Genomic DNA, 15,670 nt, shown 5'->3' on the forward strand with positions numbered 1-15,670 from the left:
GTCTGTAGGTGTTAGATGGTACAGTATGTGTGATGTATGATATACTTCTTTTTTTTAGAATGTCTAATAGTCCATTTCACCCCCATTTTTCTTTGTAAGGAAAGATTTGCCTCCTGATGTGACATGGTCTCACACACTATTTTCCCTGTCACTTATTTACAAGAAGGAACACATTCTCCTTCAGTCTCTTGTTCAACCTGTGTCTCTCACACACTCAATCTAAGAGGGAGGGATGTTGACGTCAGAGATTATCATCACTGGAGACAGTTCAGTTCACTAGGTTACAGTGCCTAGTGAAAGTCTATACACCCCTTTGCACATTTTGCTGCCTTAAAATTACATCTAAAAATAGACAAAATTAGATCTTGCTCAGTAAATTTGGTTAGGAATCATTGATGAACAGCAATATTCAAACCTTGTCTCTGATTTTCAAACAAATTTAAGTTAGAACTGAAACTGGACCATTCAGGAACACTCAACACCTATTGGAAAGCCATCATAGTGTGTCTTTGGCATTACATTTGTGTAATTGTCCCGCTGAAAAATAAAATCATAACCCAGGATAAGGTATTTAAGTATTGTGGTGGCAGCATCATGTTATGAGTATGCTTGTCACCGACAGGGACTGGGGAGTTTTTCAGGATCAAGATAAATATGAAAGGAGCAAAGCCTAGGTAAAAAGTTAGAGAAACCCTGCCACAGTCTTCTGAATACCTAACCCTGGGATACAGTTGTATTTTCCAGCAGGACAATTACACAAAAGTAATGCCAAAGACAAACCAGAATTGGCTTTCCAAGAGGTGTTAAGTGTTCCTGAATGGTCCAGTCTCAGTCCTGACTTACATTTGTGTGAAAATCAGAGCCACGGTTTGAATATTTCTAACCATCAATGATTCCCAACCAAATTTACTGAGCTTGAGCAATTTTTACAAAAACATATAGATATTTGTTGCCTTAAGACTTGTTGGTGACTTATTCAAAATGATTCAAAGTTGTAATGGCTCCACCAAGTGTTACAGTTTTTGTGCAAGTTTTTGTGCATCTCTGAGCGATGTTCTATCGATTCCCTGGGTCATAGACTTTTACTAGCGACTATATATTACTACCGTCTGATTAGCATGCTTTTGGAAGTAGGATTATGAAGAGTCAGATGCACAATCTGAAGTCTTACTGAGAGGCATGCTAGCTCCTCTTTGTCTGCTGTTTCATAAATTATTTTATGGAGGGAAAAAAGTAATATTTTTTGTAACTTGTTTTGTGTAACTTGTCACACAAAATGTCAACTGTGATGAATGTATAGCTGATTGGTCTTTCTGTTGTCCAGTGGTACTGAGCACTCTCCGACAGTTCAGCACTAGCACATCCATCCTTACTGACCCCACCCTTCTGCCTGAGGAAGCCACCCAGGCTGTCACCAACACCCACAGTCACTTTGCAGACTCCTAGCCGCACCTCCAGGGGAGGGGAAGAGTGATTCAGATAGAGTGCATGGTCATAGTACCCTCTGGTACAGCACTCCACAGAGGGTCTCTACCACAAAGTACTCCAACTTCTCCAGGTTGAAAAAGACCTTGGAACTACAGAATGGAAAAGTACCAGCACTAGTTTGCCTTAAAAGGTAATCCAAAGAAGTTACTCTGTCTTCCACCCTATTCATTACCATTTAGAACAGGACATGAAGTTTGTGGTCTTTGTATACGTCTTTGTATACGTGACCTCATCCAGCTTACTGACCTCTCATTCCTACACATCGACTGGGCTTTGCGGTCAACAACCCAAGCTCGGTTCATTACTTTGGATGATTAATACACACCACACCGAACAACATTTGCAGCATATTATGAACACAGCAATAACATTGCTCTTTGTTAATGTAACTCGCCACACTGTTGATGGTGGAACTCCCAATTAGTTTTAAGGCTTGCAGTGCCTTCAGAAAGTATTCACACCCCTTGACTTTTTCCACATTTTGTTGTGTTACAGCCTGAATTTAAAATAGATTAAATGTAGTTTTTTTGTCACTGACCTACGCACAGTACCCCATAATGTCAAAGTTGAATAGTTAAAAAAAAAAAATTTACTAATTCATTCAAAATGAAAAGCTAAAATGTCTACATTCAATAAATATTCAACCCTTTTGTTATGGCAAGTCTAAATATATTCAGGAGTAAATATTTGCACATAAGTTGCATTGACTCACTCTGTGTGCAATAATAGTGTTTAACATGATTTTAACATGACCAACTCATCTCTGTACCCCACACATACAATTATCTGTATGGTCCCTCAGTCAAGCAGTGAATTTCAAACACAGATTCAACCAGAAAGACCAGGGAGGTTTTCCAATGGCTTGCAAAGAAGGGCACCTATTGGTAGATCTGTAAAAATAGGCGTTCTTCCTAACTCAGTTGCCGGAGAGGAAACCAACCTCATGGTTACTGAGTTTAATGGCTGGTATAGGAGAAAACTGAGGATGGATCAACAAAATTGTAGTTACTCCACAATACTAACGTAATTAGAGCGAAAAGAAGGAAGCCTATACAGAATTGTATTTTCTTCTCCAAAACAGGCATCCTGTTTGCAACACGGCACTAAAGTAATACTGTAAAAAATTATGCAAAGCAATTCACTTTTTGTCCTGAATACAATGTGTTATGTTTGGGGGAAATCCAATTCAACACATTACGGAGTATCACTCCCTATATTTGCAAGCATAGTGGTGGCTGCATCATATTATGGGTATTTTTAGGTTCTGTACAAAGAGTAAAACTCAAACAGACGACTAGGAAAAGCTAAAACCAAGTTATTCCTCCATTGGGTCAAACAGCTGCAAAGACAAAAGACATGTTTACACAAGCACATATATTTATACAGTCCTCCTAGGCTGAGTCAACTCCTTGCACATCTAAACAGCCAATACATCTCTGTTGCAAGGCCGGACTTAATTGGTTCCTCTCACTGGTGTAGTCATGGCCCCGCCTCCTGCTAGAACCTTCATGGGCATGGAAGTATAATGTGTGTAACAGGACTGTTCCTTGTCAGTTCATCTGACACGACCTCGGGACAAATTCCTCACTCCTTCCTACTCCACGGCTGTTCTACCTTATCAGTGACTGGAACCAGACTGTTGCAGTTTGCTTCCCTCTTTAGGAGCCATGAGATTTAACAATACCATGTTTTGACAGAATGTAAACTTTCTGCACTCCCCCTTCCTCACTCAGTAACTTTCCATACACCTAGGTCTTACACTCTATTGACCTGAACATATGCATTCCTTATACATGTAAAGTAATCAATAAGTTCTAGTATGGTAACATTAATAAGTATATTTCAAACTAGAATCCAACATTATTCTTGTAATCGTTAAGGACTGGGGAGTTTTTCAGGTTAAAAAAGAAACGAAATGCAGCTAAGCACAGGCAAAATCCTAGAGGAAAACCTGGTTCAGTCTGCTTTCCAACAGACAATGGGAGATGAATTCACCTTTCAGCAGGACAATAACCTAAAACACAAGACCAAATCTACACTGGAGTTGCTTACCAAGAAGACAGTGAATATTTCTGAGAGGCCGAGTTACAGTTTTGACTTAAATCTACTTGAAAATCTATGGAAAGACCTGAAAATGGTTGTCTAGCAATGATCCACAACCAAATTGACCGAGCTTGAAGAATTTTGAAAAGAATAATGGGCAAATGTTGCACAAACCAGGTGCGGAAAGCTCAGAGACTTACCCTGAAAGACGCCCAACTATAATCGCTGCCAAAGGTACTTCTACAAAGTTTTGACTCGGGTGTGAATACTTATGTAAATGAGATATTTCTGTATTTTATTTTCAATCAATTTTGCAAACATTTCTAAAAACATGTTTTCACTTTGTCATTATGGGGTATTGTGTGGAGATGGGTGAGAAAAAAATAGGTTTAATCCATTTTGAATCCAGGCTTGTAACACACCAAAGAAAAATTGAATAAGAATGAATACTTTCTGAAGGCACTTTGGCAGGTAAATAACATGGTGTTAAACTAGAGGTGTTTTACCGTGCTTGCTCGTTTTATTTGGTATTTTAGTTTTTATTTAGCTCTTATTGTTATTTAAGGTATGAAACAAAGAAAACGGCATATGATTTGTCATATAAGGGAAATATCTCTTGAATGAGTTGTAGCGTCCTGAGATTCTGTTGGTTCTGTTGTTTTCTCTGTTGTATGACGGTGAGTGTGGATACATTGAGTGTTATTTAAAAGGCTATAAAAAAGGCTTAGCACTGATTGGCAGTATGCTTTGAGTACTCTGAAAGCCTTCAGTAACTACTTACTACTGTTTTTCCATCATCATTCTGCTCATGTGCCTTTGCTTCTGGTCGGGTCTCAAACTCATGCACAGTTGTCTTCCATGAAGTGGGAGTGTTTCCCAGTTTTTTTATGGCCAGACGTTCTGGGTATTCTACCCTTTTTTGCGGGGGTTGAACTGTTCAAATAATACAAGAAGTCTTTAATATCCTCAGTGTTGTTAAGCCAAAGTCTATCCATGGAAAAAGGTGCACTTTTCACTCAAGGAAAATTCAGTCTTTACTAATGGACTCTGAGTGGTTCCTGGAAAAGGCCATGGACAGGTGTGAAGCACATTTAACCTTACACGCTGCAGCCTACCTTTTCATTGTCTTTTGAACAAATAAACCTTGTGCTATAGGAGCATTCAAACATTATGTGGTGAATGTTGCTTTTTTCTTCTTGTTCTCTCAGGGATGCGCTGGTGAGCTTTTTATGCTGTTCCCTATAAACAACAAACACAATCAGGATATTTTAAGCTGAAGAAAGCATCAGCCATACTGTAAGCATACAGGTTACATACATAGCATATGTAAGATGTTCTTTTTTTGTTTCTTATAATCAAGTCATCCTTATGTCTAACGTATGCTTATGACAGCATTATGCTAGCCTGTCAAAGATACATAGCTCTTCTCATAGTTCTGATCGTATTTGTCTAAGATACAGTTAAACATTATAGGTCATATTGCAAAAGTAGAAACTTTAATTTCACATCTCTCCTTTATTAGTCTCAGAAACCCTGACCTACATTGGTACATTGTGGGAGGCATTTAGAGAAACTACTCTTTTATTAGGGGTGGCAGGGTACCCTAGTGGTTAGAGCGTTGGACTAGTAACCGAAAGGATGCAAGTTCAAATCCCCGAGCTGACAAGGTACAAATCTGTCTTTCTGCCCCTGAACAAGTCAGTTAACCCACTGTTCCTAGGTGTCATTGTAAATAACGGCCTAGGAATTTGTATTTGTTCTTAACTGACTTGCCTGGTTAAATAAAGGTAAAATAAAAAAAAAATGCAATGCACCTCAGAACAGCAAATACATGGATATACTTTATTACTGTAACTCATGACTGATACAGAGTGATATTTAGTATTTTTTTGTTGTTGTATTTATTACTTTGATGCACAACAGAATTTGCTTTAAATTATATCACATTTAGCACCATTGGTTCTGTATTTCCTGAATGTATGTTATTTTTTTAGAGGCTATATGGGCTTTACGAGAGTCCTTAATACATGTCTCAATAACTGTGATCACCTAAATGTTTGCACTCTTTGCTCCTCTACGAGTGGAGTACCCTTTATCCTATGACTGGGGACTGTATTATTGTTACTGATTCTGAGCCCCATGTACAGTATTGGCCACATCAGACAGCATTTCTGTGGGCTAATCACAACTAACATGAATCTAGTGTCATTCAGATCAAAGGTTTTATTTCTGTTCCATTCTAAGGGAATTGGAACTATGCAAAGACTCCAAAAGGACAAGAGCAGATGGATGTCATTAAAACTTTTTTGTTTGCCAAGCAGTTACTATGTGGGGAAATTTCCAATATTCCTTTGTCAAGAATCATGACCTGGTTTAAGTTATAAAACAAGGATTAACTATTTTGTTTGAGGAGATTTCATTTATGAGATTACTTTTTGGAAGTCTTTCTATGTTTGTTCTCCCTGAGATACAGTAAAGTAAGTGTTATAAATATTCTCTTTCTTGGTCTACAAAGTAAAGACATTTTTTCCCCAGCATGGTTTCTGTGTTTTTGTACTGTGTTTTAGGTAACATCAATATCCTCCTTTCTTGCATTCCCGAGTGCATATGTTACAAGTCTAGGAAGAATGACAACGGTACACTTTTCTGCTCTTTGACAGTTTCTCTCATGTTCAAGACATTGACATTTTTTTCTGAATAGTACTTTTATTCCATGTTAACAGATTTGCATCAGGTATAATACCTGGCATTTCCAATGATGGCTAATATTATTTAATCCAATAATTGTCTGTAACTAACTGTACAGTGAAAATCTCACTTAAAAGTTCATATTCTGTTAACTCATACCCAAATAATGTTGACTCATCCTATACTTGTGTGGCCAAAGCATATATTGGATAACAAACCCTTCAAAGAACCCACCTCAAACTTGTATCTCAAACAGACGGTTTCAAAAATGAGCTATTTGAGGATGAGCTGGCCAGTCAGACTACTCTCATTAATATTTTTTATGCCCGGTATACGCCCACACCATTCTGTTGTTGGGGTACGCCTAGCCCTCGATCATGACTCTGTTCCATAACACTACACACCATTCCAACACAGTAAAGATGCTTTTTAACATACTTACTTGCATTTTCTTCTTGGAAGGGAAACTTTTTTTCACTCATTGTAAATCATTATAAGTCATATGTCATAGAGATCTGGAAACACTGGACAGTTACTTTAAACGGTATATTCAATATGTGAACTAGAATCAAATGAGTGCATTTAATAATTAAGACACTTATCGGTACACTGATAAATACATGTGGTTATAAATAAATATATGCATTCATTAATAAAGATACTTTTACTAGTCACATTGTTCCTTTTCTCAACCATTGTGTGTAGAGAGTGAAGCGGTTCACATCAAAAGGGACTTGGCATACTTCTTGGTGGTCACACATCCATTGTTTCAGCTTTTTGATCTGTTGACAGGCCTCATGAGTCCATTGATCACCCTTTCCAGGTTCTGTTTGCTTCCTTTTTTACGTGAGAGAAGCTGCCAGAGATGTTTTCCAGTGATCTTCTCATTCATCTTTGGCTCCTGGATCCAGCCCACCTGGTTGGGACCAGTATGGTCGAAGAGAATCCCGGTCTGGTTCTAGTGTAATATGAAAAATAGAAATGGAAGTCATTTTCTACTGTTAAAGGTCTACAGTGTAAACATAGTCATCCGTTGCTTTGGTTGGTGCGTATTGAACATATATTTTTAAATTCTCCCCCTGAGACAACTGTCAATGGCGACCCTGGCACAATTAGGGTTAAGTGCCTTGCTCAAGGGCACAGACTTTTCACCTTGTCAGCTCGGGGATTTGAACTAGCGACCTTTCAGTTACTGGCTCAGTGCTCTAACCGCTAGGCTACCTGTTGCCCTATGATACATGATTTATTAGAAAACATAATGCATGTCTAGGTGTTAGGGATCTGCTTCTTCAGGGTAGCTCACTGCCAGAGTGAAGCGTCATATGAAGATTATAATAGAACTACAATCAGTGAGCACGATATGCTATATCAAATCCCCTGAAAGAAGAAACACAGAACCCAGATAGGTGGAGGCTGTGGTGGTGGGATATTAGAAACAGCAAGCATAGCAAGTAACAGCTAGTTACGGCAGCACAGACGAAACACCAACACGTGACATCCGTCATTGAGGAAGCATGTGTAGAACTGGTCAACTTAAATAGACCATGTAATTAGTGTGAATCCAATTGGTGCGATATCAGGTTTCCCTTCTGAACTGCCTATGCTTAATTTCAGAAAGGGAACACCACATGTACATTTAACCATTTATTAGAAAAGATAACAATGCATGTCTTGGCGTTAGGGCTCTGTTCCTTCAGGGTAGCTCACTGCCAGAGCCAAGCGTCATATGAAGATGATAATGTAACTACAGGCAGTGAGCATGAGATGCTATATCAAATCCCCCAAAACAGCAGAAACCCAAGCCAGACGATTAACTGAGTACGGCAGAAAGCGCCGTTTAAGAGACTTCAATAGACCAGCGAAGGTCATTCTACCATACATGACTGGACTACAAGCCAATGTGTGAATAATAACCATGTGTAACATGAGCTAATGCAGCCGTATGACTATTTCACGATGCACCGTCAAGTACCCTCGATGAGGCCAGATGAGCAGTCATCTTGGATCATGAGTATATTCTACTTATGAGCCCAGCCAACCACCTGCAAAATAGATGCACCGCCGGGGTGCCAGCCAACCACCTTTTAGCTAACAGTGTTATATACTGTATCAGATGCAACGCAGAACAGAAGCAACATAGTTACTGACCATAGGGCTGACACAATCATGATCATATTAGCAATACTGCCAAACTAATGTAGGCTCCACACTCAGAATTCCACTTGAGTGTAACATCGCATGAAGGTCAGGATTATGGCAAATGATCTTGAGGATCGCGCCCGTGACCCATTGAGAAGCAGTGCCTATGCAGGAGTAGCTCAGAACTGTCCAGCAGCCATGACGAGGGAACCAGAGCTGTGACGAGTTCCAGGATCTTGTCATTGGTTGCCAGCATCAGTGTTGAACAGGGTTAGCCAGGTGCCGCCCGTGCTCAGCTTGCAGGTAGCGTAACATGAAAGAGAAGATAAGGTAGTGTTAGTTCTTATGACGATTGACGTTCCATTGCCAATTCTTCATCGCCGAGTGCATAAGTACTGTTAACATGCTGGTGCCCATAATACAATAGCATTTGAGATATCATGAAATATTAAAGGGATGGAACATTTAGTGCATTCCAGACTGAAGAACCCATCAAACAGACCGCCTCTAGCAAAGGTTATTGTAAACCCAACACCAACTCCTAAAGTGAACGCAAACTTGTGCTTCTGAGAGAGGAGAGATACTCTTGATATGCATGTTGGTTGCTTTTTAGTCGGCCAAAAAGAGTAGGCGAACAGATGGATTCCTGAGCGGACTACACATCGAAGGGTCCTGACAGCATGGATGAACTGAATCCCTGTTATCGGACCATGATGATAAGGCTGCCTTTGCCTACCTGAAAGTAGGAATAGAAAATGCATACATGGTTATGAAACAGAAGACATCGTACAGAGAGAAGAGTAGACAATGACTGTTGCAGAGTGCATGCTCAGCCATGACCTACCATCACATAGCATAACAACAAAGTATACTAACAACCCCCCAAAAACAAATAAGATTGTATTTGTCACATACACATGGTTAGCAGATGTTAACACGAGTGTAGTGAAATGCTTGTGCTTCTAGTTCCGACAGTGCAGTAATATCTAACAATTCCCCAACCCTACCTAATACACACAAATCTAAAAGGGTGAATGAGAAAATGTACATGTAAATATATGGATGAGCGATGGCCGAGCGGCATAGACAAGGTGCAATAGATGGTATAAAATACAGTATATACACATGTGATATGATTAATGTAAGATATGTAAACATTATTAATGTGGCATTATTTAGAGTGCATTGTATAAAGTGGCCAGTGATTGGGTCTCAATGTAGACAGCAGCCTCTCTGAGTTAGTGATAGCTGTTTAGCAGTCTGATAGCCTTGAGATAGAACCTGTTTTTCAGTCTCTGACCCAGCTTTGATGCACCTGTACTGACCTCAACTTCTGGATGGTAGCGGTGTGAACAGACAGTGGCTCGGGTGGTTGATGTCCTTGATAATCTTTTTGGCATTCCTGTGACATCGGGTGCTGTAGGTGTCATGGAGGGCAGGTAGTTTTCCCCCGGTGATGCGTTGTGCAGACCGCACTACCCTCTTGAGAGCCTTGCGGTTGAGGGCGGTGCAGTTGCCGTACCAGGCTGTGATACAGTCCGACAGAATGCTCTTGATTGTGCATCTGTAAAAGTTTGTCAGGGTTTTGGGTGACAAACCAAATTTCACCAGCCTCCTGAGGTTAAAGAGGCGCTGTTGCGCCTTCTTCACCACACTGTCTGTGAGTGGACCATTTCAGTTTGTCTGTGATGTGTACGCCAAGAAACTTAAAACTTTCCACCTTCTCCACTTCTGTCCCTTCGATGTGGATAGGGGGGTGCTCCCTCTGCTGTTTCCTAAGGTTTACGATCATCTCCTTTGTTTTGTTGATGTTGAGTGAGAGGTTGTTTTCCTGACACCACACTCTGAACGCCCTCACCTCCTCCCTGTAGGCTGTCTCGTCGTTGTTGGTAATCAAGCCCACTACTGTTGTGTCATCTGCAAAGTTGAGGATTGAGTTGGAGGCGTGCATGGTAACTCCTCCAACTAAAACGGTAGCTACATATAACCACCTGTGCTATCCAAAGCGTAATGTCACTACTGATACTGCTCAGCAGTAGCTGAACATCTGCAGCATACACGGCGTGCACGGTGAGAGTGACATGATCATCTAAAACCTAGACCTACAAAAAAAGTCTACCTGAGCTGAAGCTTATGTCTAACGGTATATGCTGGTAAGCCATGAGACAAGATAGAGGACCTGATAACAAGATAAATAGACCCCATAGATTACTAGAATAAGCCTTCAGAGTGTCTGAAATAAACTCTAACAGAACATTCCGATAGAGGCAATGAACAGCTGATCGCCAACAGCATGCGAGGTAATATATATATATATTTTACCCTTATTTTAACATGTAAGTTGACTGAGAGCACGTTCTCATTTACAGCAACGACCTGAGGAAAGAATAATTACAGGGGAGAGGGGTGAAGATTGAGCCAAATCCCAATAAAACCACATCACATTTGGAAAAAATCTAAATAGCCTAATCTTCATGACTAATGTTCAAATTTAGAAGTCAAACAGTATCACGGTTCTAGTCTAATGCTTCTAGAAATCTTAGGCATAACCGTGTTCATGGAGTTCTCAACGAGCCTTACACCTCACAGATTAGGGTGTTTTTTATGTTGGTGTAACCTCAAATTTAGCATCACCACCCAATCCAATGCGACTGGAAGCTATAGCGAGTCTTGATTGGTCATCACACCGAGATACAGCCTCAGCTCCCCCACTAAGGTCCAAAGTGATAACAAAAAATCTGAGTGGGGTAAAATGGTTAAGGTTAGCAGTAGTAATCGGTGAATATATGCTTAATGATTAAAAGACTGAATAATGTTAAAGGGAAACTTCGAAATGTTTCAACTTCATATTCATCTCCAGCACCATCCCAACATAAACGTATGTGAAAATGGCACATTTCTATGTTTTGTAGTAAAAAAGATAGAGGAAATAAGTGTTTCCAATTACATAATCAACCAATTAGTAGATAATTAAGCAATTAGTAGGCAATTCCTACTCACAATTGGTCAAAATGAAACGATGCACACCGATTGTCACACCAGCCTTCGCTTTGGCGCTCCCTCCTGTCCAGCTCAGGCGTTCGGCATCACCGGCCTTCTAGCTGCTGCCGAACCTACTGCTGGCAAACGCAATTCACTCATCAGCCGCGGACTTAACTCATCATCATTACATACACCTGGTTCCAATCTCCACTCTATCATTGTATACAGTTGAAGTCAGAAGTTTACATACACCTTAGCCAAATACATTTAAACTCAGATTTTCACAATTCCTGACATTTATTCCAAGTAATAATTCCCTGTCTTAGGTCAGTTAGGATCACCACTTTATTTTAAGAATGTGAATTGTCTGAATAATAGTAGAGAGACTGATTTATTTCAGCTTTAATTTCATTCATCACATTTCCAGTGGGTCAGAAGTTTACATACACTCAATTAGTATTTGGTAGCATTGCCTTTAAATTGTTTAACTTGAGTCAAATGTTTCAGGTAGCCTTCCACAAGCTTCCCACAATAAATTGTGAATTTTGGCCGATTCCTCCTGACAGAGCTGGTGTAACTGAGTCAGGTTTGTAGGCCTCCTTGCTCGCACACGCTTTTCAGTTCTGCCCACAAATTTTCTATAGGATTGAGGTCAGGGCATTGTGATGGCCACTCCAATACCTTGACTTTCCATAGGCCATTTTGCCACAACTTTGGAAGTATGCTTGGGGTCATTGTCCATTTGGAAGACCCATTTACGACCAAGCTTTAACTTCCTGACTGATGTCTTGAGGTGTTGCTTCAATATATCCACATAATTGTCCTTCCTCACAATGCCATCTAGTTTGTGAAGTGCACTAGTCCCTCCTGCAGCGTAGCACCTCCACAACATGATGCTGCTGCCACCTCCGTGCTTCACAGTTGGGATGGTGTTCTTCGGCATGCAACCCTCCCCCTTTTTCCTCCAAACATAACAATGGTCATTATGGCCAAACAGTTCTATTTTTATTTCATCAGACCAGAGGACATTTCTCCAACAAGTAAGATCTTTGTCCCCATGTGCAGTTGCAAACCGTAGTCTTTTTTATGGTGGTTTTGGAGCAGTGGCTTCTTCCTTGCTGAGCGGCCTTTCAGGTTATGTCGATATAGGACTTGTTTTATTGATACTATATAGATACTTTTGTACCTGTTTCCTCCAGCATCTTCTCAAGGTCCTTTGCTGTTGTTCTGGGATTCATTTGCACTTTTCGCACCAAAGTACGTTCATCTCTAGGAGACAGAACGTGTCTTCTTTCTGAGCGGTATGACGTCTGCGTGGTCCCATGGTGTTTATACTTGCGTACTATTGTTTGTACAGATGAACGTGGTACCTTCAGGCGTTTGGAAATTGCTCCCAAGGATGAACCAGACTTGTGGAGGTCTAAATTTTATTTCTGGGGTCTTGGCTGATTTCATTTGATTTTCCCATGATGTCAAGCAAAGAGGCACTGAGTTTGAAGGCAGGTTTTGAAATACATCCACAGGTACACCTCCAATTGACTCAAATTATGTCAAATAGCCTATCAGAAGCTTCTAAAGCCATGACATCATTTTCTGGAATTTTCCAAGCTGTTTAAAGGCACAGTCAACTTAGTGTATGTAAACTTCTGACCCACTGGAATTGTGATACGGTGAATTATAAGTGAAATAATCTGTCTGTAAACAATTGTTGGAAAAATGACTTGTGTCATGCACAAAGTAGATGTCCTAACCGACTTGCCAAACCTATAGTTTGTTAACAAGACATTTGTGGAGTGGTTGAAAAATAAGTTTTAATGACTCCAACCTAAGTGTATGTAAACTTCCGACTTCAACTGTATATACTCCCTCTGCCAGTGGTCTTTGTCGGTCATTGCAAATGTTACTTGAGTACTTTATATTTTGCACTTTGGTTTTGCCATTTGCCTTTTTGTTTATGAAGATATATTTTGAGCACAACAGCGTTTGGGTTTCGTCCCGCTTTGATCTCTGGTGCTTAAATAAACTCAGTAGTTCTACACCCGTGACTGCCTCCTGCCTTCTCCTCTCTACACCAGTGACGCCAATGATGTCAATGGAAACACATCTTTATCTTTGATTGCACCAGCCAATAATACATCACATTAAATACTCAATAAAATGCCAAGACACACCGACACTAAAGCAGGACATCATCATGAATGTAAACTAGGTGTTTATGTAATGCCTCATTGCATCTGGGTAAGAAATGACGAAACATCCTGAGTAAAATATATCGTACTGCGATGCTCCAGCAGATGCTGTGGAAAGGGTGGCTTGTGTTTGCCACTATGTCACCACGACCTCACCATACTCTTGGCAGTAACAATGCCGTCATGCCATAACGACTATGTGCAGAAGATACAGGACATAACAGCCAATGCATGAATTAGCATTGCATCGGCAAGGTGATGAATATAGAGCCTTAACATGCACATGCTCCCATAAAAGCAATATCGGCAGCCATGCCATAATGCAAAACTGTACGCAGATAATGAAGCAAAGATGTCAGCTAACACCTGAATGTGTGAGCGTTCACCATAGCACAAAAATTGCAGCATGAAACACCTGAAGATAAAATGCAAGCAGAATAATTAATAAGAGCTAAAACATGACTAGGATGAAGTGATCACTACAATAGCATACAATACAATAGCATATGATAGAATAGATAGTCACTAGGCTGTCACTACAATAATACTACTAGAATGCAAGATAGGTAGTCCCTCCCTGTCGGTCTATGTCAAATGCATGGCGCATGATAGAAGCATAGCTATAAATCAGCATAACCTACTGCTGATAATGATGAAGTAAATATAACTACATTACTGAAATTATACCATAAAATGTATGTAAATAGGTGACTCATTGCAACAGCACTAATGAGCTTGCATAAACGTTGGTTGCTCAGAGCAGAAAGCAGCAGGGTGTAGTTATACAAGCACACTAACCCAGACCAGTCTGCACTTAAAGTGAATGCATTTGACCATAAATCAGATCATTTGTACAGAATGTAAAAAGTGACTGCCTGGCGCAAGTCACACTAATGTGACAGATGCCACCATAAAATGTATTGCTGGCTGTGTACCTTGCAGCACTCTAGTGAGCTGCTTGACATGTAGTTATAGCTACACTATATATACCAAAGTATGTGGACACCCCTTCAAATTTGTGATTTTGGATATTTCAGCCACACCCGTTGCTGACAGGTGTATATAATTGAGCATACAGCCATGCAATCTCCATAAACAAACTTTGGCAGTAGAATGTCCTTACTGAAGAGCTCAGTGAAGAGCTCTAGCGACTCCTTGTGGAGTTTGCAAGCTGACTTTGGTCGTCAGTTCGACAGTGTTTCCTCCGACACATTGGTGCGGCTGGCTTCCAGGTTAAGTGTGCAATGTGTCAAGAAGCAGTGCGGCTTCGATCTCAACCTTCGCCGAGTCCGTAGGGGAGTTGCAGCGATGAGACAAGATCCTAACTACTAATTGGATATCATGAAAAAGGGGGTAACGCCATGGGCCAGAAAAGTTTGAATACATTGGCCATGCTGTCAATCCAGCATGATTTCTGCTGTGTTCTAAACAACTGGAAACTCTAAACTGGGAAATCTCAAACTTCAGTGAGTTCAAGACAACTGGGAAATCGGATAAAACTAGCTCCGACTGGGAAAATACGGAAAATTAAAAAAATCCAACTTGGAATTCCAAGTCGGGATTTCAGGCCTCTTTCCAGAGCCCACAAGAAGGACCACCGGACCACCTTCCTGTTGAAGTGAGCACCACAAGGTGAGTCCAAAAATGTATTGTATGCTGCTGCATAAATTATGTAATATGCCAGGGAGATACAGTGCCTTCGGAAACAATTAAATCCCCTTGACTTATTCCACATTTTGTTATGTTACAGCCTTAATAAAAAATGTATTAAATAATTTTCCCCCCTCATCAATCTACACACAATACCCCATAATGACAAAGCAAAATCGGTTTAGAATTCTTTTACTGAAATATCACATTTACATAAGTATTCAGACCCTATACTCAGTACTTTGTTGAAGCATCTTTGGCAGCGACTACAGCCTCGAGTCTTCTTGGGTATGACGCTACAAGCTTGGCACACCTGTATTTGGGGAGTTTCTCCCATTCTTCTCTGCAGAGCCTCTCAAGCTCTGTCAGGTTGGATGGGGAGAGTTGCTGCACAACTATTTTCCAGTTTCTCCAGAGATGTTTGATCGGGTTCAAGTCTGGGCTCTGGCTAGGCAACTCAAAGGCATTCAGAGACTTGTCCCGAGGCCACT

General features: G+C 40.5%; 1 protein-coding gene across 3 annotated transcripts in view; it reads left to right on the forward strand.

The window, feature by feature from the left end:
• Window positions 1-6,797, forward strand: part of LOC129853596 (MLX-interacting protein-like) — a 44,616-nt gene extending 37,819 nt beyond the window's left edge. The window contains exons 17-18 of one of the 3 annotated variants that reach the window (XR_008759159.1): window positions 1,325-1,618; window positions 4,740-6,796. Coding sequence is in view for 2 of the 3 variants with exons in the window: in XM_055919791.1 (XP_055775766.1) it covers window positions 1,325-1,446 (122 nt within the window). In the remaining variant the exon portion in view is untranslated. Of the gene's footprint in view, window positions 1-1,324 lie in introns of all 3 variants that reach the window. The other 2 variants (XM_055919791.1, XM_055919792.1) reach the window with 2 other exon arrangements.
• Window positions 6,798-15,670: the final 8,873 nt, after the last annotated feature.

This window comes from Salvelinus fontinalis, chromosome 4 (assembly GCF_029448725.1).
Source record: "Salvelinus fontinalis isolate EN_2023a chromosome 4, ASM2944872v1, whole genome shotgun sequence".
NCBI classification, from domain to species: domain Eukaryota; kingdom Metazoa; phylum Chordata; class Actinopteri; order Salmoniformes; family Salmonidae; genus Salvelinus; species Salvelinus fontinalis.